Source organism: Caenorhabditis remanei, chromosome V (assembly GCF_010183535.1).
Source record: "Caenorhabditis remanei strain PX506 chromosome V, whole genome shotgun sequence".
NCBI lineage: Eukaryota > Metazoa > Nematoda > Chromadorea > Rhabditida > Rhabditidae > Caenorhabditis > Caenorhabditis remanei.
The window spans coordinates 8737351-8760659 of record NC_071332.1 but is presented as its reverse complement, the minus strand read 5'-3'; the positions used below and the strand labels follow the sequence as shown (position 1 = coordinate 8760659).

The window sequence follows — 23309 nt, the reverse complement described above, 5'->3', positions numbered from 1 at the left end:
AACTATCTTTTGAGTACAAAATTGAATATGAAAGAATAACAGTCGGTCGAGTTCAGTGAAATCCAACAGCTGATTGATATTACTGTGCTGTCTTGTCAGTGTGAATTAGTTTAGCACTTTTATTTTATCTTGTAGGAAAAATGTGTTTTTCTTTTTCATCATAAAAAATCATCTTTGAATTATTCCATTGTGTTCAGATGTACCTATTATATCTAGTGTTGTCTCAATTCTCTCCCACATGTCGGGCAGAGTGTGAAGAGACGCAGGGGTGAAGAAATGTGTCCGACACAAAATTGATCAAGATGGCAAAGAGGGAAAAGAGGACGTAATCCAACACAATCCGAGGTCAAACCAGTAAGTAATTGCTCTGGTTGAGACGGGAGAATATTGTTCTTTTTGGTATTTCTTAGGTTAGCTGTTTTGCAGTTTATTCTCACATCCTCTGGGTCCTCAAAAAATATTCAAGAGATACACAAACATTGTGGACTTTGTAGAGGGAATAAACTTGCATCATAATGAGATCATATTACGTTCTTCCTATATATACTTTCGACTTATTCCGTTTGAACAACACTCTTTTCTCTGTATTCTGTTCCTAATCCAACTGTATTACAGAGACGATGATTTGTGAAATTATTGCTTCAATCATCATTGCCCTTTTTGTACTGAAAATTCTTTATTGGATCTACTCAACATTCCTGACGACTCCGAGTGTAAACCCAACTCCGAAGGTAATCGTATCTCTTTCAACAATTCCCACAGAAAGAATTCAGATTCACAAGAGAGAATTCAAAAAAGATGTAGTGTATCTCTATCAGTTTCCGCGAATCAACACTGTTCCAAACCTTTCATCATATTGTTTGAAAATCGAAACCTTTCTGAGAGCATTCAAGATTCCCCACGAAATTATCGAAACTGGAAACTTGCGTTCTAGAAATGGAACTCTTCCATTCATTGAGCTCAACGGAGAGCACATTCCAGATTCTGATCTGATTGAATTGAGACTTAGACAACATTTTCAGATTCCTGTAGGTTAAAATAATAGAAAAAAGGAAACTAAATCATTCTATTCAGAATCTCTCTGCTGAAGAAGAAGCCCAAGCAACTGCAATTACCCGCTTAGCTGATAATCATTTATTGGGGTGCGGAGAGTGAAAAACTTTCCATTCGAAAAATACCTTTTCTTTTCCAGATTGATTATTAAATACAAAGCTTCCGAAGAGAGATGGTATGATGCATTGTTAAGAGGTATTCCCGGTCCAAACTTCTTGAAAACCATTCTTCGGCCAATTGTCAAAAAGTTGTTTATGAAAAAGGTGACTAGAAAACTTATTCAATTTCAATAATTCTGATGTTTTCAGGTTCATGAAAGAGTCGGTGCAAGTATTGGAAATTTCACAGAAGATGAAGCAGAACTTTTATGTCACAAAGATTTGCGAGCGATTCAGAACTCAATCAAAGGGAAATTCTTGTTTGGAGACAAAGTAACATCAGTGAGTTAAAAAAAACAAATGTTCTGTTATTCCAATCGAAATTTCCCAGGCTGACTGCACAGTATTCGGTGAAGTTGCATCTGCTTATTACCCATTCCCCAACAAGTTTTCGAGAATAATCGACAGTCATTATCCGAAGATTCGAGAGTATTGTGACAGAATTATAGAAGAACTCTACCCAGAAGACTTCACTGTATAGTAATAATCACTTCTTATAAGAATTCACGTCCGCATCTCAATTACTATCTACAGTAAGCCATTTGAAAATAAAAACATACTTGCTTATAAGTTTAAAAATTAATCAGTATGCAGAATGAAAAAAGTTGAGTTTACAAAAATTTGTCTAGTGAAATCGAACTCGATTGAACTTGATCAAAAATTTGAAATGTGTAAAAATAGCAATACTTTATTATCAAGTTCCTAAAAATCAGAAAAATAGAGCGGGGACAAAAACAAACACTGTTAAATTATTTAAAAACCAAGACATGGCATCGAGTAGGTACTTTTTACTTTTCCAGGGAGTCAGTAGATTAAGATGACTTGGTAGCAGTAACTTCTGAAATTTCAATTTAATTTAGTGATCTCATCTAAGAGACTTACTGTAAGTGACTCCATTATTAAGCATGGCTCCATCGTCCTTGGTTCCATCTTCATATTCATAACACTTCACATCCTTCTTCTTCTTTGATCTGTTGAATTTCCCATTTGCGCTTCCACTTCCCCCTGCTCCGCCGCCTCCTCCACCACCACTCTTGCCTTCTCCACTGCCATTCTTTTTTTCTTTACTCGATCCCATTTTTGCTCCAGCAGCTCCACTGGTAGAGCTACTTGAACTACTCGAAGTTGCCGATCCGGATGGTGTTCCAGATGCAGTAGCTGTACCACTGCCAGTGGATGCTGAAGCAGTTCCTGGACTTGCCGAAGCCGTTCCTGATGGAGTTCCTGATGCAGAGGCGGTTGCTGTGGCCTGTCTTCTTTTTCTTCCACTTGTATCACTCGATCCGTCAACTGAACCAATCTTGCTCAATTAAAAAGCAGAGACAAGAATGATAACTCACCGTAGAATTTGCAGAAACCGTGCTGTTTTTGCGGCATCTGAGGGGCGCATGCCATTAGACCTACGACACAAACTCCCAAAAGTATTATAAGAAACCGTAATGGTGTCATGACAAGATGAAATAAAACAAAACAAACCAAAGCTTTTTATACTATCTTTTTTGGATGTTCCGATAGAAAATGATGGATGTCTAATAACAAGTTGTGATAGAGACACAAAACACAACTTTTCTGGAAGGCGGGATGAATCGACTTGTTCTTTTTCTTTTTCATAAAAGCTGAAAGGAGCTGTTTGTCTAAATAATGTCTGTTTCTTATTAGCTCGGCAGGTGATTCGCAGTTCAGTTTCATCTTGTAATGACGGAAGATATTTACGACAAGGACTGTATAAATTTGGCTGAACTTGAAATTATGAGCTGACTATCACCTTTTTTGAAGGTTCGTTATCATCAGGTTCAAACTGAAGCAAGTTAATCAAATATTTAATTTTGCTTAAGCTTGTTGTCATAAAATGTTTAATCAACTTGATGGATGATCTTACTCAAATCAGACGACATGACTTTCACTTGTATAACTTTCTCCCAAGCCGTCATAATCCGATAATGCGCATTTAATTGTAGCAAACTTATCTGATACTTTCTCACAATGGATCGACTGGTTACTTTCTTCTGACATATGAGATAAAACAAGATTCATTTTCATACAGACTAAAAATAAAATAAAAACAAGAAATAAATATTCGATATATACAAACAACGATTCAGACAAAAGTCAACTTATGATTTCTTAGTGATGGTGACTTCGTAGGTGACTCCTTTGTCAAGAACTGCTCCCTCATCCTTGGTTCCATCTTCGTATTCGTAGCACTTAACGTCCTTTCTCTTCTTGGAGCGATTGTACTTCTTGCCGCCTCCTTCACCAGATCCAGATCCTGATCCAGAATCTCTCTTCTTACGGGAACTGGCAGTGTCACTCTTTCCGTCCACTGAAAAATCATACTTAAATAAGAAAACTACACGAAATTACAAGAAACCCACCATAGAATTTGCAGTATCCGTGTTGAACCTCTCTCTTTGGCATATGAGGGGCACATGCTAAGGCAACCGCTAGAAGACCGAACAGAATGATGAGAGAACGAAGGGAGAGCATGATCAGTGAATGATGGTTTTACAACCTCATCATAAGCTTTTATACTATTTTTTTCTAACTTCTCTCATCTTTATCCCTCCCACCTTTTTTAACCTTCAACTGATCTAGATCGTTTTTCCAACCGAATCGTACCCAGAACCCGAAAAGGTGATACCTTGAAAGCATTTTGCCACTTTGAGATTAATCAACGATCACGGTATACGACTGCTTCGTCGGATGGCATTTCCGCGCGGAACAGTGTAATCAATCAACCCATGCGTCTGGTGACAGAGAAGATAGTGTTAATAATACTCTGAATGCAATCAGATATGATAGGCGACACGACTGTCTGGTTTCGTTTCTTCTGCAGTGTTTTTTCTAATGTCGCACGACTGACAACGCCGTCACTAAGCATCAAATGATCAAAGACTTGACATTGAAGAATTCACTCTAGTCTCTGTGTAAGCTTACGTTGTTATAAACATGCAAGTAAGCCAATGTAACAACATTTCACGTTTTTAAACAGCAAATACCACAATGATCGATGATATTAGATACATACGATTAAACAGTTACAGATATCTTTGAGAAAATGAAAGTGTCTGCATCTTCAATTGGTTGTAATGTCTTCGTATATAAGAGGTTTACCAATATGATTACACCGTGAGTTTTCTGAACTTTCACATTCGGAATACGTATCACAAAAAGGTTGTTTGCTGCGGTCTAACTGTAGTCTGATACAAACGAACAGGAAATTTATTGTGTTTTGTTGTTCTTTTTCAGTGTTCATGTGTGTTTCTATGAAGTCCGGTCTAGGATTAAAGAATACAGTTTCATGCAATCAAGTCTTGGTTGGATGAGATACCCAGAGAACTTTTTTGATTAATTTGAAATGTGTTCAATAAATCGAAGTAATATTATCAAATGGAAGGAAACAACCAACAAAATAATCTTAGAACATTGTAAACCGTATCATTTGGTCTATTTCGACTTCCGCTCGGTTGTGCAAAAAGTTTTCGACCGGCTGAAGCTCCATTGCCGACCATATTATGTTTCATTCTATTCTACAAACTAATTAGATTCTGAACTCCTGTTTATAGGGAATTGTATCTTATCACTATTTATTTTAAAAGCCTAATTACAGTAACCTGGAATCTGGCAATGAGGTTGATGAAGTACTTTGTGTCATTTTGCATAAACTCTGGCCAGGTTCATACTGGAATCTGTTTTACATCAGATAACGTTTTTCAGTCACAGCACGGCGGTTTTTGATCGTCAAAAAGATAGGAATCTCCAATTTCCATCTAGATCTTGTTAGCGATTATTAAAAAATTAGGAGAACATCAGTTTTTACAAACCGACACTATTCCAAAGAACTGCTATTTATGATTCTACGTTGTTCCGACAAGTGGGGTTTATTTTCAACAAGAATTTTCTCTCAGAATTTTGTGTACTGTTTTCTTACGCTCTACAATTTTTGAATAGTTTATTCAATTACTTATCCTAAACAAAAATCAAACAATAAATATTGAATTCCTATGTACAAACAAAATAACTAAACATGCTCAGATCACTTCCTTGGTGATAGTGACAGTGTACTTGACTCCCTTGTTGAGAACTGCTCCCTCATCCTTGGTTCCATCTTCGTATTCGTAGCACTTGACATCCTTCTTCTTCTTCGAAGTGGTGAACTTCTTCTTTGATGCGGCTCTCTTCTTGCGGCTGGCTGTGACGTCACTAGTTCCGTCAACTGAAATATTTTATCAATTTTAAAGGCCTCATTGTTCCTGAAGGTTTCTTCTCATAATCTGCTTGCCGTTGGGCACTTACCGTAGAAGACACAATATCCATGTTGAACCTCCACTGGTTTTGCCGTTGTGGTGACAATGGTATCTCCTTTTGTTATAACAACCGTATACTTGACTCCCTTATTGAGAACAGCTCCATCATCTTTGCTTCCATCTTCATATTCGTAACATTTAGTGGACTTCTTCTTGGAACGGTTGTATTTGTGTCCTCCTTTTCCACCTCCGCTTCCTCCCTTTCCACCACCTCCTCCACTGCCTCCATCGGATTCAGATGAACCAGATCCGGATCCAGAATCAGAATCAGAATCTCTCTTCTTACGAGCTTTGTTGTAGTCGCTAGAACCATCGACTGAAAAATGAATTATTAAGAAAAAAGTTTGGAGTTCAAAACAAGAAAAATATAACATGAACTCTTTTAGTCAGAAAAGAAATACTAACCGTAGAATTTACACCATCCACGTTGAGGACTTCTCTGAGGCATATGAGGAGCACATGCCGATGCAACAGCTATAAGCCCAAGTAATAGTATAATAGATTGGAGGGAGATCATGATCGAACGATGACAATCATACTGTAATTATCTCCCTTTTATACCTCCATTTGTTAGTCTCTCAACCTTGAAAAAATGAACTAGATACAAGATCCATTTCGGTACCAACCCACAACCCGTATATTCTCATTTTTTGAAAGCCAAAAATCAGACAGAAGACACATCGGGGAGGCGCAGGATGTCATTTGAATTGAGAAAAAAAGCCGCATTGAAACTGTGTAATCATATCAGCTTTTTCTTATTCGTATTCAGCTAATAAGATACTGATACAGGAGATCTGTACCTTTCGTCTAGTTCCTCCTATCAAAAATATGATCAAAGATTCGTTTTGTGACTGCATGTACTGTTACGATTTGGCAGAAAATGCCGATGGTTGCGCAACGGATTATCGAGTTTTTCGGCATTAAAAAAGAAATTGATAGCGCTGATTAGAAGAGATGTATTGTTTCGAGTCTAAATCATCTGGCTTGAAACTGCACTTTTTGCCGAGCAATAGATATTAAGGCAGAAAAATCAGGAATTGTTGAACAGAATTGAAAAGAAGACTGCATTTTCCTGAACATTCGCAGCTGGTTCATTCCATTGGATTTCCTTTTTTCTCGGTCCCAATCTAGATTATATCCATCTTTTAAATTCACAGTGTGCGTTCTCTCGGAACATCCACAAAATGAATTCGAACCTTCGATAAATATCAAGACCGGATTCAAAATTTTTTCAGCTAGAGGTTTTTATACGGTTTTAGGCAGTCGAGATCGCTTAAAAATGAGTATAAAAGATGAATTCTTTGAGAATGACTTGGAAAATATAAATGTCTAGAACTCCCTATATCTTTCTTGATGGAGATTCTCGACTCTCTTCACGGCCAGCTACAAAATACTTTATTAGCCTCCTGATTCTTATTGGCTTCTTCTTAATCGCAGTACCTTTTTTCCAAGAATCGAAAGCGGAAACTTATAGAGATTATGTTGAAGAAGTAGCTCTCCCACTTCCAGCATACATTGAACCTGGATCTGTTTCTCCTCTTTTTGAAGCATTCTATAATTGCGTCAGACCCAAGTTAGCTCCATTGGTCGGAAGTTATGATGAGGTAGGCACTTTCTCGAAGTATATTCCCTCATAATATTTTCAGCTCTGGTTCTCATTTGTCAATCTAACAAAAGAATGCGATGATCTGGAGGCTTATAGAGGAATCGATCTGAGAGCTGCAGTTAATCGAGATGAAGTGAAACATGTGGCATATCCAAGAAAAGTAGTTGAGAGTTTAGTAATCGCGTTACACAGTTTAAAATTCAGAGCGAAGATCTCACAATGGTAACATTCGGCATAGGTCAAGATGTAAGCGCAGAGTTAGCATTGAAAGAGGTATACCGTTTTACCGTACTTGCCAATCGGATAAAATGTTGATTCCAGATGTATCCAAGATTCAAATTCTATGGAGTAGATCCCAGTTCTTATATCAATCAGAACATATTTGAGAAAGATCTTGGTGGAAAATATTTCGAATATGCCATCAGTGGACACGAAGGAATGCAAAACACAAGAGTTAACAGAAGTCTGTTCAGTCCACCATCTTTTTTGCATAAATTGATTTTCAGAGGGAGGTTATCGGGAAGAAGTGACTCAAACTATTGGTGCTGATGTATTTTTTGCTGAAATAGTTCAAAAAAAGAAAATCGATGTCCTTTGGATGGATGTTGAAGGACACGAGTACCCTATTCTGAATCAAATTCACCATAATGGAGCACTTGATAAGCGAGGAGTCGTAATATGTCAAATGCATGTAGAAATGCACAAGGACAACTTCAAAGAATCGCAGGGAGAGACTAAAAAGTTCCACGATTTCGTTTGGAAAATTCTTGAAGACAGAAGATATATAATGTTGAAACCAGTGTTTGTTCGTTTCAAGTCGAAGCGTTACATCAGAACTTTCATTCTAAATGTTGCTGACAAAGAGTGTACCGACCTGTTTTAGACCTGATTTTTATCTGATAAAAATATGTAACTTATTTGTTTTCTTCGATTCATTATTTAACTCATCAATTTTTCTCGCTTATTTAACACTTGGCATTAAATCACGAGGATACAGCAATTATGGGCACAACAGGGTGCAACTGCTTAAGCGTGCTTTAATTTGAATTGTACAAATTCTTTAAAGTTGTGGAAGCAACAGCAAATGTTTTATAAATACCTTCAAATATGAGTTCAAGTAGTGCATTACATGAATAATGATTGCAAACGATCCGTTTCGATAGGTAAAAATGTTTTTAAAAGTTATATTCAGCGAAAAAATTCAGTTTAAACTTTCAGAATACCCCAAACTCAGTTGTGTACACTGTGGTGCTTTAAATCCTTACATGCCTTGAGTGTCGTAAAATTTTTAACAAGGGCCCTTAAGGCCTTAAGTTAAGGGTCCCTGCGCAAGGGTCGACTACGACACTCCGCTATTCCGCATCCGCCTGTTGTTTACCGTAAATCTACACCAACTTCTCACGTTTTTTTCAACACTGATAAAATATTCATGATTAATTTCTACTTTCCTTATGATAACCGCATGAAAATTGAATAAAATGACGTCACATTTAATGCAAGGCCTTCCGGTGAGTGATCCAATACATCGAAACTTCTTAAAATGACTGAAAATTGTTTCAGGGCGGTTTAAAAATAAGCGAGATTGTCACAAAGCGAACAGTGTTATCAGTAGCAGCTGGAATAGGAATAGGCATTGTTTTCGCAAATTTCGTCAGATAGTAAGTCATTCATTTATCTGGTTTTGTACGAACCCTTCTATAAATGACCACTCATTCACTCATGTTTTTAAAGTTGGAGGCAAAGAAGAGAACTAAGAATACCCCAATCAATTGCCGATGAAGCACCAAAGGATGTCGAAACTATAATTCCACAACCTCCATCCCTTCGCAGAAGTCACAGTGGCCGTGGAATGCGACCGTCATCATCACAAGGAGAACGATCGTTAAGAAATAGCGTGCGACAAAATTCGCAACGCAGTTTGAGCATGAATCCAATTGAAGCCGATATTTCAAACGGACAAGAACTTTGTACAGATCTTCGTAAAACTATAGAAAGAGTGCATCACAATCTCGAAATGGTCAAAAACAGAAGTAGCAAAGACATGGAAAGATCAATCAAAATTGAAGGAATTCTGAGAGGATTGAAGCAGGTAGAAGAGGAAATCACGCTGTTGATACCACAAATGGAAGACTTCAGAGATGACAGTAAGTCTTACAGCGAATGATGTTAAGTTAACATTTCCTTTTCAGATGTGGAGTTCTATTCGGTTAGTGGAGGTTCAGGCTATGCTGGAAGTGTACGCACTGGTCGATCACGAACTCTTTCTGTTCTTTCCGATGATTCATTCCGATCAGCAGTAGAAGAATTTGCTTGTGACATTGACGATATTGATTTTGTTAGTGAAGCAGCTAATTTGGAAAAAGAAGATCTGCGATTCCTTGATGAAGGAATGAAAGCCGCCCTAAACGGAGAAGTGAAGTACCGTAAAAGTCGAATGGATTTCTGCAATTGTGAGAGTGAAACTGACTTCGCTGCTAAACTATATTGTGTCCGACAAGCACTTACGGTATTTTCCCATTTTTCATTCTTTAAGCAAAGCTAAAATTGCAGAATGCACTGAAAGACGAACACAAACGAGTATGGCTTGCAAAATGTGGACGAACTCTTCTTGCTGATTTCATTCGTCACACCAAACAAGACCCCGTGAAGTTTTTCAATGCATACGATGAGATGCTGGAATACGTGTCAAATGATAGAAATCAAGAGCAACTGAGGCAAGACGTCGAAGGAAGAGGAGTTTGTGAAACAGGATTTTATGATGTTGCTATTGATTTTATCATTTTGGACGCATTTGAAGATTTGAAGTCACCTCCATCGGCCGTTTATTCTGTGACCAAAAATTATTTCATGTCGATGTCGATGAAATATTCTACATTGAATACTATCATTTGGTCAATCATTAAGTCAAAAAGGCAGAGGTTGAAGAATCCCGACGGTTTCATCGCGAAGTTCTATAATATATCGGAAACAGTAATGCCCGCTATCACTCTTGGATTTTTAGGAACAGATGAGAGACTAGGGGAACTTTGTCAATACTTCAAGGTAAAAAATATAATGCAGCATATTAATAACAATATATTAAAATTTCAGGAACAAGTTGTTCAGTTTGTGCTTGATGTTTTCAATACTCAACGAGTTTGCTATCGTTCACTGGACGAAATGACAGAAGATGTGTGGATTGTTATGCGCAACCGTTTGGAAGCTGTCCAGACGAGAATGAGTAACGAACTGCTTCCAGCTTAAAAGTCATTCAATAGCCAAGACTTCGAAACGTACACGGGTTTTACTTTCCCATCTCAATTCGCTTCTCTTTTGATAGATACGTATTTTTCCGCTTCCTTTGTGATTTATTGCTTTATTTTCTCTCATTGCAAATCTCTTGTTTTGTTATTTTCTTGTTAGGTTCTTTAGAGGTCTAGAATTCAGTTTCAGGATAAAGTTTTATTTTCAGAAGAACGTTTTTACAGAAAAGAAAATTCAATTTTCAGAAAGTTTAGAAGTTACGATGACGTCTTCTGGTGTTAGCATCAATCGATGCTTCCAATGCTTCCCATGTGTCATCGACCGATGCAGAGGATCCTGGGGGTGGAGCTGGAGCGGCGCCAGACGATCCATCGTAACCTGCAATCTCGGGATTGAGCTCAGAAAATGCTCGAATTGCGTCACCTCTGTGAGAAGATTCAACTGGAGAACCGTAAACACCTTGAGCTGGTGGCAAATTGGCAAGGAATGGATTAGCAGCTCCGTACGAGAGAACAGGTTTTGGATGAATCATGAAGGGAGATGGTGGTGGAGCTGGGAATCTTCGTCCTTGAGACGACGGAGCTTGATGTCCTGGAGCACGACCGTGTTGGCTCTCACGCTCGCGGTTTTCAGAGAATGGAGATGCAGGAGTTGGGGAAGGAGAGTAAGGACGATGACGTTCTGGAACAGTGACTGGAGTAGGAGCGAGTGTTGGAATAGGAGATTGAGCTGAGTATCCGTATCCTTCAGAGTTTCCACCCGATACAATGCTTGATGCCGAATTGGAGCCAGAAGATGATCCGTACATTTGATATGGTTGTCCAACAGTTTGAATGTTTGAATAACCATGATGAGTTGGAAGATACTGTGGATATTGATAGTAGTTTCTTGACTCTGGCAATACTTGATAAGATTGAGTCAGCACTGACGGTTGTTGCTGCTGTTGCTGGTAGTTTCGAACTGATTGCTGCTCAGATACATGAATTGGTGAAGATGTTACAGTTGGTTGATGGGAACTCGGGTTGTTGTAATCATTGGCAACTGAATCTCCAATCAGAATAAGGGAAAGAAGAAGAACGAGGCGACTTGGACGACTCATTACTCTGAAAATGAAGCATGTTTTCTCGTTTCTTTTCATTTTTGTTCCTGAATAAGAATGGGCGGAAATGATGTTGACATTGGAGAAAATGGAAATAATCAAAGAGGAGGGATTTGTTTTTTTCGATGAAAAGAAAAGGAAATGTTCCGGTGGAAGGGAAAATCAGAGATCCGATTGTTATTAAAAAACTGAACAGAAGGGGAAATTCTGAAGACAAAAGAAATTAATCGGAAACTTATCTAATTGAAAATGGGAATGGATATCAAATTACTCTCTGAAAATAGAAGAAAATTTACTAGTATGATAGAACTCCATCTGGTTATCCTAAGACTACAGTATTTTTAAATTCAAAAAAGTTGGCTCAGGTCGTATTTCAGACAAATGCGATTTGTGTAGTCTATTGGAAAGATTATATGTTGACATGATGAAATGGAAAATCGACAAGAAGATACTTTCACAGCGCTTTCATTTCTTCTTTTATAACAGCCGAAGCTTCACCTTTCAATCTAAAACCTGTACCAGTTTCTCATCATTTCCTTCCCAACATAATCCAATAAGTCTCTTCTTCTTTGATCCCTTCTCTCCAATCTTTTTTTTACTGAATAAGCTTCACCCTTTTGTTATTCGTTTTTTGCAGTTTCAGTCAGTGAAAGATATATTCTTTGTCATGAATAAACAAAGTTTATGTAACCTTCTCAGCATATATTGTCAATGTCGAAAAGAAAGAAATCATAATCCGTTTTGGTTTTGACTTTGAGAAGAGGGTGGAACCAAGGTTCTTTTGATGAATTAATCGAAAGGCTTCTTCTTTATTCGAGAAGACATTTCGGAAATTTGAAAAAGTTTTTGAAAAAGTGAAAGGCTTCAACAATAAACGTCATTATTTCAGAGAAATGCGAGTGTTCCTTCGGTGGTTGTTATGGGAAGGAAATCAGCAGATTTCATGAGCAAAGAAGAATTTCTGAGTGCGTAATTGGTGTCTTGGGAAAGTTCAGGATAACAAAAAGTTCTGAGAATTAGGCTTCCTGAAGTTGTTTTGTTTGGTCATTCAGAATTCATGACACTTGTTCATTTATGAACTAGAGACTAATGTGTCAGCTTAGATTACTAATGTTCTGGTAACAGTTGTTCCTTCTTATTCGATAACTGGATACCATAATGAGTTTTATGAAAATACCTATTTTATTAGAACTCACGAGATTGACTTTTTAAAAGTCGTCACTGAATTTCCACAAGGTTTGAATTTCACAGCTTGTTAATGTTCTGAATAGATATTTTCGATCATTCTGACAGACACATCGTAAAATATCGCGTGCTCATCAAGCATTCAGCCGTCAGTTTCAGCATCTAAACACCTAATACCGTAATCCTCCTCCGAAATCATCATCATTTCCCGATATTTTTCTGTTCTCAACCTATAATTTGTACTGGTCGCTTGACACTCAACAACAAACTGCGCATTCTTCTTATATCACGCAACTGAAAACATATATTTTGAGATCTTTTCAACCACTCATTTCTAAAAGCTCAGTCGATGATCTCGGGCTTAAAACGTTGAAAAGCCGAAAATTCATACGAATTTAGAATTTCTGAGGGTTTTCTTTTTAAATATTGTGTAAAAACTACTGTTTTTACCTTGAAACGGTGGAAGAGAACAACGAAATCCGCCTCGTTCTTATCCGCAGATGAATGACGTTTCTAAAAATTTCTTATCAGAGAATCGCAAATCCTCATCAGTTAGAAAAAATCTGTGCCATTTTCCAACACTCCTCTCATTTTCTTCCATATTAATCTAATCCTATCCCCAATATTTCACATCATTTGTTGAGTCTTCGTGTTTTTTGTTCCTTTCAGTATTTATATTATCTAAAATTCTGTTTTATTTTACACAGAAACTAAGAAAAACGTGTTGATCAAGTTTTGATCTCTTTTCTGGATTGACTTCTGATTTTTCAGAGTGAAGAGGCATGCCGAGCAATCATCGGCTTTCGCTTTGGATGACCGATGATGTGCAGTTTCTGAGGAGTGCTCCAGCAAAAAAGGTGAGAGGGAATGCTCAGTCAAATGATTCATTTTTTTAAAGTTAGGGTTCAAAAAGAGTGATAAGTCGAGTATGAGGTGGTTGTTCCCATAAAGTTATTCATCTTGTAATTCAATTCTCTCTCTCTGTTTTTACTCGGCCCTCCAGCTTTGATACTCCAGAAGTATCTTATTTCTTCTTTTATAGTCACTACGAATCTTTACATTTTTTACAGTACGGATAAGAATTTTATATCTTAATCTAGTCATCAATTAGCTCCTAGGATACAAGTAAAGATCGCTTGATTCCACAGAAATTCATAATACCTCTAAACTTCTGTTTCCTCATTTCAAATCTTTGCTCTTTCTCTTCTCTATTTTTGTATATTTCTTCTCCGCCAACGCCTCCACCTTCCTTCATCATCCTTCTCCATCATTCTCATGATGATACTCAATGAATCAGTTCAAGTAATTTGAAAATGTGTCTCTTTTTTCTCAATGGAGCCACGACGTTGAGAAATGAAACGGAAAAGAGAGCAATTCTCGTTCGGTTCGAGTGTGTACCCTCTAATCCTACGCCTTCTCATTCTTCTTCTACCAATTTTAAGATGCCTCCCACTTCTTATTCTTCGTCGTTAGTGTCTTCAGGAATTCTGGAATTCTGAATATTCTAAATCTGTTACTGCAAAATCAGCTATGGACCAATACACGTTGGGTCCTCTGATTGCCCAACAACGCCGACGAGGAAAACGGAAAAGCTTGACGGTTACTGTAAGTTTTTAATAATATTATTATCTGACCTAATTAGATTTGTTATTTCTGTCAAGGCTTCATTGTTTGTATGGATTCAGAAGATGCATAAACAATATAAATAGATCAGGAAGTAAATTAAAATATCATTCTGGCATTAGGAATGTCATTTTATATCCCTGATGTATCCAACTTTCTTCAAGTTTTTTCTTGAGTAATCTAAACACATTCGCAAAACTGTTAAGATTATCGTCAAAACCTAAATGGAAAAAAGCAGCAGTATATCAGCAATTGCAGCTGAAAATTCAGTATTTTTCTAGTTTCCTGGAAACTCACCAACAACCAAAACGTCACTAGAAAAGGTATTTGAAAGTTCCTTAAAGAAAAATCAGAAAAAAAAAGAATATCAAAAAGCACCTGTTGTTGTTAGTACTCTCAATGGATGTACGTATAATGGGATGTTTGAAAAAACAATGTTTTTATGAGGAAGTATTTATTATTTTGGATGAAACTAAAGTTCAAAACAAACAATTTTCATTTTCTCAAATGTCTAGATTTACTTTCAGCAGTTACTTTGTCTGAAGTTTAGTTTATTAGATTACTTGAAAAGGGGGAACTTAAGTTCTGACAAATGATTGCTAGGTCCTTTTTTTAAAATAATTTTCATATGTAGTTTGACGAAAATCAGTCAAATCTCAAAGTCGAATATTCTGATAAGTTTGCTCTTTCAAAACAAAAGTGAAGGTTGAAAATATCCGAAATGTCATCAATCTTCTTCCGGAATACCTTTTTCGAAGTAGTTTTCAGTTCAACAATGAAGTCATTTCCTTCCGGATTGAACCTTCTTTTAGCTCAATCCAATTCAATTCGTATTGTCATCATACCTTTGAGTGAGTGCCTTTTTAAAACTAAATGACGTATTCAGAGTTTTCAATGCGTAATTTCTTTGCTGCAGACGTATTTATTTATTGAGCAATTGTAAAAAAAAATCTTTATGCCTTGATATTCATCAGGTCGAACTGCAGGCAATCTCTTTTATTTTTTCGGACAGCTTATCACTTTTATATCGAACTCTGGTTATTTCTCTTTTCGGTATCTTCGCATAATTTTCAATATCCTATAGTTCAAGTACCTTCTACCCATTCGCATATAAATGTTCCAAAGTCCACCACCCACTCCCATTTGAACCTTAAACCCAGAAAACAAACCACGAGTTCTATTTCGAGCCAATTTTAGGTAAGCATACAATCAAGCCTCTGAATCTATTTCTCTGGACAGAAACCGGATACATTTCAAATACTTGAACCAGTCAAATGTACTCGATACCTCTTGCTCTAATACATGTCATCCTAGATCCATCTAGGTCACCTCATTCTTCTTCTCTTTCCATCCACCCCGATTAGTTTCATTTCCATTTTGAGCCACCTTCTTTCTACTCTGTTCACTTCAGGTATACAAAGTGTACGTCACAAAGAATGGTGAGTTCGATCCGTCACTTTGACACCCAAATTGGTACTTTTCTCCCCCTTCCTTTTTCTATTCCTTCTACCCGTATTTTCGCTGAATCGGAACAAAAATGAATGAGAGCACAATTGGATGCCTGTCTGAGATGATGTTGATGGAATTTTCAATTGAAAAGATGACGAAGCACTGGAAAATGTAGTTTTGATGTAGTACTAAGAATACGGAGTTAGCTACAACATTACGTTTCTTTTCCTATTTCTTCACTTCCAAAAATAGATCGAAAAAGAGATCGGATCAGGTGCAAATTGTCTATAAGCGCCGAGATAAAACATTGATTCCTGAAATGTTTATCTTCTTCTCTCTGACGATGTTTGTTTATTTTTCGGGAATTACAATTAGAAGGCATCATAATGTTCATGGGAAAAGATCTTTTTGGAATATTACTAAAAACGAGCAGGTTTACGTCAAAGGTGATGTGAAATTTACCGCAGAAAAGACATCTTGACGTAGGTCTTTGATTTCTTCTGTTATTTCGATGGCAATTACTTTTAGATTTCGAAAGAGTTCTCTTACCTATTTTTAGTTGTCATGATGACGATAGTATTTATCTAAAATCTATCATTATGGAGCATGCAAAACTATTTTGAACTTTTCCTTACAGAAGCCATAAATGCATTTTAGAAATTACATTTCCTGAGATTTTTCGAGACTTTTGACTTCCAGGAATAATCAGGTCGAAGGTCTAGACTTATTACAAAGAGTTTGATTTTTATGAAAATAAATAAATCTTTTCTCGTGAAATATAAAAATGAAAATATGGAAAATCATGTAAATCCGAATCCGATAGCACTGCTATAAAATGCAATGTTCTTCTATCATGAAGCTTCTAATTTCCTATTTTCATTCAAAAAACGTGCTGAAAATATCAGTTTGCCCGAAAAGGGTAGATCGAACAATAGTTCAAATGTCCTCAACATCCTATAATCTAAAAGATGAATGATGTTTTCGGAATTAGAAAATCAATTTGCTCATACCAGATCATTCCGATTTTCAGTTCTTCCTACCCACTTGTTTTTTAAAATTTCCTGTTTTATCCCACATTTTATTTAGTCTACGAATCTCCGTTCAAGAACTGAATTTATTGAATTAAACATGCTTCTTTTTCGAGAGAGATTTTCCCATAAAACACATTTTATATTTTGCAAAACTTCAAATGAATTAGTTCAATTCAGAGCAAATGAATTGTTTTGAATTCTCTTTTATTTTCTCTCAAAAACGGAACAGTCATATTGATCTAAAAATTTGATACTATGACCAGTTTGAACAATTCCTATTCTCATTGTGTCCCTGATATATCAACTGTTGAAAAGCCGGCTCATACTCACATGTTTTTTCAATGAATCACAACCACAAACCTACAGTTGCTCATCCTCCGTCGAAAAATACAATCCGAATCCTCAGTCGTATTCCACGATACAATTTTATCGTGATCTACGTCAACTCGAGAAGAAAACAACTCATGAATTCAACTTTTGAAATCTAAACTTTGTGACGCATTCCATTTTCCAAGACATGTCATGCTTGATTTTCCTTTATTATGATGATAAAATCCGACAGTAAAACTTAAAATCTTAGCATGACAAAGTCATAAGTCGGAAGAGAAGAGGCGGGGATGTACGAAGAAAACGAAGGAAGAGTCAGGTGTAAAGATTAGAGAATAAGACCAAGATATTTTTGGGGGATTCAGAAAAATGAAGATAAGAATAATCTGAGCGCACACATCCGCCATTCTGTCAGTTTTGTCGAGTTGTGTTTTCCTTTTTGGATATATTTTTCTGTTATACATTAAATTTGATTTTACTACTCAATTACCTTTGAACTAGTCTTTGATATACATATATGCCCCCTTTACTAATCATATAACATTTTGTCTCTCCTTCTCCCTTATCTCCTCTCGATATCCACCTCCGTCGCTTGTTCCCTTTTTCCTCCCAAATTTGCTTGGCGGATAGAAGTAGGCGTGTCTCAACAGAGAAGTGAGTAAGCAAGCATGAGCTGAGAGACGTAGAGTTGAAGAGAGCACCTGCTCCGGGCGTATGCACCTCCATTATATTATCAGCCACACCATAGGCACACTGAGCTGAATCTCACCAACTCTTGCTTCTTCTTCATCAACTCCATCTCAGTTTTATTCTGCGACTGTGATATACCTTTGCCGCCTTATCGACAGATTATCCTCATCATATCGCGCTATCTCACTTTCCCCTTCATCTTCTTATATTCTGACGGATTACTGTAGTCATTCTGGCGGAGCATCAATATATCCCCTCTCTCTTAGATCTTGCACATAGGGAGAACCACACAGACTGAGCATTTGTAGATGGCTATTACTGAAACCGTCATGCACAAGTTACAGTTTGCTCGTGGCATCGGTCAACGAGAGATGCTCCGCGCCAACACATTACCATCAATCACTCGAGCAAAGGTGAGTTTTTTCTTACGGTTCGATGAGTTTCCGTCGTTTTTACATGACGAATAATGTATTTAACTCAAGTGTGACACGAAAAACTGAATAATCTTACTTTGTCAAAAAAGAACACCAATTAATATTATGATACTTTTCTCTTTTTCCACTTATTTTCAAGAAATCCAATAAGATTATGAAGATATTGTGATACCTGTGAACTTGAACTTGATTTCAGTAGTAAGAAGTACAATCCACACTTTTTAAATTTCCCACAGTTCGTTTCGGTTTCCCATAAAATGTTTCCCACAGAGTAACCAAAAAATGATCAAGTAAAAATGTATCAGAACTTTGATGAAAGAATAATAATAAAACTGACATCATGGAAATGTTACAGGTCGGTTGCTTCGCGAGACTCCGAATCTATGAAGAAAATGCTCGATTCGTGCTCATTTGCATAATTCTGATTTTATATTTGGCATTCGGAGCTGTTCTATTTCATTGGCTCGAATGGGATAACGAGGTGGATGAACGGAAAGCGGTACGATATCAAAATGATTGAGTGTTTCTAATCACGCGAGAGTCCCTTCTTCTCCTTCTTTTCGCGCTATAATTTTGTTTTGTAGCCTTGTTTTTCTTGTTTTCTTCTTCGTATTTCTTGGATTGAGGTGGCTCATGAGCTCACGGTTGCTCAATATGGCGAGTGATATGTATTCACAATTCACACAATCAGAGCCAGTCGAAGAGGATTAGGAAGCTAGTTGTGAGGGAGTGATAATCCAGTCGCTGCCTTGAATTCTTCACAAAAAATTGTTCTATTGTGAGATGTTCATGCTCGTTTTTCTTCCAAAAGAAGATGAAAACAGGGGCTCTCCCCGAGATCCTAACCAATCCAATCAAATCTTTTTATAGCTTCTCTCATCTTCTTATCTACATCATTTTCGTATAATAGGAGAAGTCTAGATGAGAATCTTTGATTGGAAAAGGAGAAAAGGGAAGGGAAAAAGATGAAGGAAACATTTGTTCGGCTCATGGTTCTTCATTTACTAATTCTGTGTTGAGCTGGATGAAAAGAAGGGGAAAAGTATAAATTTCAAATGTGATATCTCGTACGCAATAAACTTGGAAGAATGTGTCTTTCTTCTTCTTTTTGTGCGTATGTGTTATGCACTCTTTGAGAAATGAGATCAAGTTCTTTTGCAAGCATCCAGTTGTTGAGATGGAGACCACTTGATCAATTCCGTGATGACTTTGTATCCATAAAAAAGTTTTTTTATTTCTCTTCAAAAGAGAATTTCAAATTGCACACCTGATTGGATACTCACTAGGGGGGAAGTACAATATTTCGATGAAAATGACTCATTTTGTAGAGAGAATCGAGAACCCGACAATAAAAATATTCCCTGTAGAGGATAGTTTAAAAATTAGTAATTTGAAAAAGAAAAGAAAAACCGGTGATAATTAGTCAGTATCAGTAGGTGTTATGCTCAGGATTTGAGCAAGAAACATGGCAGCATACTAAAATAATGGAAAACAATTAGTCAATAAGGAAATGAATATATCAGAGAGAACATTGGATATTACGCTGATTCTTCTCTGAAAGTAGAAAATCGAAATAGAACTCAATTAACATTATCGGGAAGGGAGAAGACTAACACGAAGCGAGAGCAGTGGCTGCTAACAAATTTTTTTAAACCAGAGATAATCGAATATTACCGTTTCAGTAAAGGTGTTTTAAGGAGGGCACATCGTTTCTTACGATGTGTCCAAGATCACAAGCAAACCGCAAATTATAAAATACTAAGTTTCTATTCCACCGTTGAGTCACATCTCTACGACTTGATACCAATTTCCTTCCTTCTTTTGGAACCAATTTATTTTGCAACCATTTCCTGAAAAAACCTATTACTAATACCCTCAGTACTTTTAATCTTTATATACAAGTCACCGGAAAACTCAACTTTCCGGATTGAACTTTTCATTTCCATGTGTATCTGGCACCCTCGACACTCTTTTTCCCGTTGTCACTGACACATTTTCACATGCATTCTCACATATTCTTGTTATCACCTATGGCAACACAAATCAAGCCGTGAGACATGAGAGAGTTAGCCAACTTTTATACGGATAGAAAAAATAGCTGCGCTCCGAGAAATGTGAGAAAATTGAAAACAAGTAGAAGAAAAGGGAACGTCTGAATAGGATATAATCTCGAAATAGACTACGAAATGATGATTTTCTTGTTATTTACAGATAGACAAACGAATGGAAGAATACAGACAGGATTACTGTAAAAATAAACCAGAAAACGATTGTGATTTCGATGAAATGGTCAGATTTATAGCTGAAGGAGCGACAAGTGGACTTTTGAATTCACGTCCGAGATTCGACTATCTCGGATCATTGTTCTTCTCAGCCACAGTCATCTCAACAATCGGTTTCGGAACATCTACACCTAGAACTCAGCTTGGAAGATTTATCACAATTATATACGGAGTCGTTGGATGCACCTGCTGTGTGTTGTTCTTTAATCTCTTCTTGGAGAGGCTGGTGACCGGAATGTCGTACATCTTAAGGTAAGAAGCTGGAAAGGGATGAAGATGGAAATGAGAGAAAAAAACACTTCAAGAATATAATCATGGATTATATTTGATTTTTCAGAAGTTTTCGAGAGCGCAAAATCCGATTGAGGCTCAAGGAACCAGGGAACAAACCGGTCACTCTTCTCATCAATAACGAAGACTTCAATGAATCTTCAAGGTAAACAAGGGGGACGAGGTTTTGAAAATACGGAACCATTCAAAGAAGTTTATAAAGAAAGAAAAGAACCAACATCTCTGCCTAATAAACGTGATCTCTCAAACTCAAAAGAAAGTGTGCCTATAGAACTTATTTGAAACTTTTCAGCTCGTGCGAAGGACATTTGGATAGCTGGAGACCATCCGTCTACAAAGTTTTCTTCATTCTTTTCTCCTGCTGCTTGATTTTGCTCACCGTATCCGCTGGTTTCTACATGGCTTTCGAAGAATGGGTCTACGTCGATTCCCTTTATTTCTGCTTTATCAGGTTTATCTTCATTTTTCAACAGATTTTAGTTCGGATTTTAAACGATTAGTTTTTCAGTTTTGCCACAATCGGCTTTGGCGATTATGTGTCGAATCAACAGGATATGAACCGGAAGTACCCAGAGCTATACAGGTATGTGTAGGAGTTTTGTGAAGGAGAAATAAAAAGAATTAATTAGAAAATCCCTTTGGAATTTGATAGTATGGAAATGATTCATTTATATATATATTTTTTAGATTTCTCAACTTCTGTCTTCTGACTTTGGGTGCTTGCTTCTTCTATTGTTTATCAAATGTATCATCAATTGTCGTTCGACAACTCTTGAATTGGATGATCAAGAAGATGGATATCAAAGTAGAAGATCGATCATTCTTATGCTTCAAGAAGAAGAGAAGATACATGGGTCTCGGTCTTCGTCCACCAAAAGGTATTGAGTCGACAGCTGAAATGAACAGAGAAAGAACATCTGAAATGTTTTCAGGATACGACATGACATCGGAAAGGTCGTCGGTGGATTACGCAGACGGGTTGCTGTCGCTGAAAGAGTTTTTGATGAACAATCAGAGCTCAATGATCATGCTCCAGAAACAATTGATTAAAAGTGCGATGAAGAATGTTGTTGAGAATGAGGAACAGAAGATATCAGCAACAAGAGTTGGGCCAATGGGAATTCTGGATGAAGCATTTGGAGACGAGCCTTGAAAATAGACATTTATGAAGTTGAAACTCGGGTAGATTATTTAGTGACTTGTAGTTTTTTTTGTGCAAATTGTATTTAACAAATCGGGTTTTATTTTCAGAAAAGTGTTGAGAAAAGTTTTCAATCAAACAAAAGTTTTCAATCATTTAAACGTCAACACTTTTCTGAAAATTATTCTGATTTCAATCATTTCGTCTTTTTCCACTTCTTAAATTATACTCCCAGTCTCTCTTTTAGCGGGTATAAATTGGTTTTCATAATGAAAGTGTACCTTGATTTGACTTCTCAAACTATGTATTAGGTTGGCAAGAAAGTTTTTGACCATGATTTGTTCTGATTGCTATCGGACACTCCACGAGAATCAAAATAACATTCACACACTTTCAGTAACACAAACTCTCTGGGAGTTTAATAGTTGTTGGAATTTTTTCTTGTAGTTTCTCTTGTCCAAGCACCACGCCCGTTTTCATTCTTGATCATTCACTCCTTCACCAAGGTTTTTCATGCTTCGCTCAAACTAAACCCAAATCTGGCAGCGACAGTTGCCAAATAGTTTAAGTTTACAAGAATGAACACCACTATCGTTTTACTATAAATAGTTGGCTTTGTCATTTTGGAAACATAACTTTTCTATGGTCAAAGAGACATATACTTCCAGGCCATATGAACAGAGTTTGTACACGCTGTTAGCTGTGGAGGGAGAATCCCCACTCCAGTCTACTTGTGAATTATCAGTGATAATCCACACTACTTAGTCCACAGTTGGAAATTTCTTGAAACTTGTCGGCAAGAAAAAAAAAGAGACATGAGTTCGCCATCTTTTGGTCGAGTTTGACCTTTAGTGAAGGGTAGTCCTGCAGCTTCAATTTCTCTGTTCTCCACCAAATTTTACTTGACTCAACCATTTGGTTAACTTTAATGAGGAGAGGGTCTTGTACAGTAACCACCACAAAAAAGTCCAATGACTCGGCGTTGATCTAACGCCAGCAGACATTGTCAAATGAGAACAGTACCAAACGAAAGTCATGGTTTCCCTACAAACCCTATATAAATGGAATCCCTACAAACCCTATATAAATGGAATCTTTTTGGGAAGTCCAAAACAATAATCTTAAACTACTTTTCTTTCAATATTCAAGAAATGAAAGCTATACGCGAGTCCTCAGCTACACGCGGTCAAAAAGTCCACCACCTCCATGTTTTTGCTCTTCCACAGGTTCCATTACCGGCGACGTATATTCTCACCTAATTTGGCAAAATAGTTCTTGCTCACAGAAATTACAGCTCTGACCTTCCTCTATCGGATTGTCATATTTTCGGGGTAATCCAGCGCGTTACAGCAGCACATGACTTCAAAACTTGAAGTCAAGTCGAAAAATA

At 37.0% G+C, this 23309-nt stretch overlaps 6 protein-coding genes across 6 annotated transcripts; 3 read left to right on the top strand and 3 right to left on the bottom strand.

Moving 5' to 3' along the window:
- Positions 1 to 620: 620 nt before the first annotated feature.
- GCK72_018295 (uncharacterized protein) lies at positions 621 to 1692 on the top strand (the record flags this gene model as incomplete). The annotated part of the gene is made up of 6 exons (XM_053732480.1): positions 621 to 731; positions 774 to 1028; positions 1075 to 1142; positions 1193 to 1316; positions 1362 to 1493; positions 1543 to 1692. The coding sequence occupies 6 exons, from the start codon at positions 621 to 623 to the stop codon at positions 1690 to 1692; spliced, it is 840 nt and encodes a 279-aa protein (XP_053581393.1).
- A 1633-nt stretch (positions 1693 to 3325) lies between these two features.
- On the bottom strand, positions 3326 to 3698 carry GCK72_018294 (uncharacterized protein; the record flags this gene model as incomplete). Its single annotated transcript, XM_003114290.2, has 2 exons — positions 3326 to 3534; positions 3587 to 3698. 2 exons carry the CDS (start codon positions 3696 to 3698, stop codon positions 3326 to 3328), a joined length of 321 nt encoding a protein of 106 aa, XP_003114338.2.
- Positions 3699 to 5242: 1544 nt separating this feature from the next.
- GCK72_018293 (uncharacterized protein) lies at positions 5243 to 6035 on the bottom strand (the record flags this gene model as incomplete). Its single annotated transcript, XM_003114370.2, has 3 exons — positions 5243 to 5427; positions 5508 to 5834; positions 5924 to 6035. The coding sequence occupies 3 exons, from the start codon at positions 6033 to 6035 to the stop codon at positions 5243 to 5245; spliced, it is 624 nt and encodes a 207-aa protein (XP_003114418.2).
- A 2582-nt stretch (positions 6036 to 8617) lies between these two features.
- On the top strand, positions 8618 to 10367 carry GCK72_018292 (uncharacterized protein; the record flags this gene model as incomplete). Its single annotated transcript, XM_053732479.1, has 6 exons — positions 8618 to 8632; positions 8685 to 8782; positions 8856 to 9268; positions 9314 to 9630; positions 9675 to 10166; positions 10215 to 10367. 6 exons carry the CDS (start codon positions 8618 to 8620, stop codon positions 10365 to 10367), a joined length of 1488 nt encoding a protein of 495 aa, XP_053581392.1.
- Positions 10368 to 10617: 250 nt separating this feature from the next.
- On the bottom strand, positions 10618 to 11466 carry GCK72_018291 (uncharacterized protein; the record flags this gene model as incomplete). The annotated part of the gene is made up of 1 exon (XM_003114396.2): positions 10618 to 11466. The coding sequence occupies one exon, from the start codon at positions 11464 to 11466 to the stop codon at positions 10618 to 10620; it is 849 nt and encodes a 282-aa protein (XP_003114444.2).
- Positions 11467 to 18079: 6613 nt separating this feature from the next.
- Positions 18080 to 21931, top strand: GCK72_018290 (uncharacterized protein; the record flags this gene model as incomplete). Its single annotated transcript, XM_053732478.1, has 8 exons — positions 18080 to 18184; positions 18561 to 18704; positions 20417 to 20739; positions 20825 to 20923; positions 21071 to 21229; positions 21287 to 21361; positions 21466 to 21656; positions 21711 to 21931. 8 exons carry the CDS (start codon positions 18080 to 18082, stop codon positions 21929 to 21931), a joined length of 1317 nt encoding a protein of 438 aa, XP_053581391.1.
- Between the last annotated feature and the right edge of the window lie 1378 nt (positions 21932 to 23309).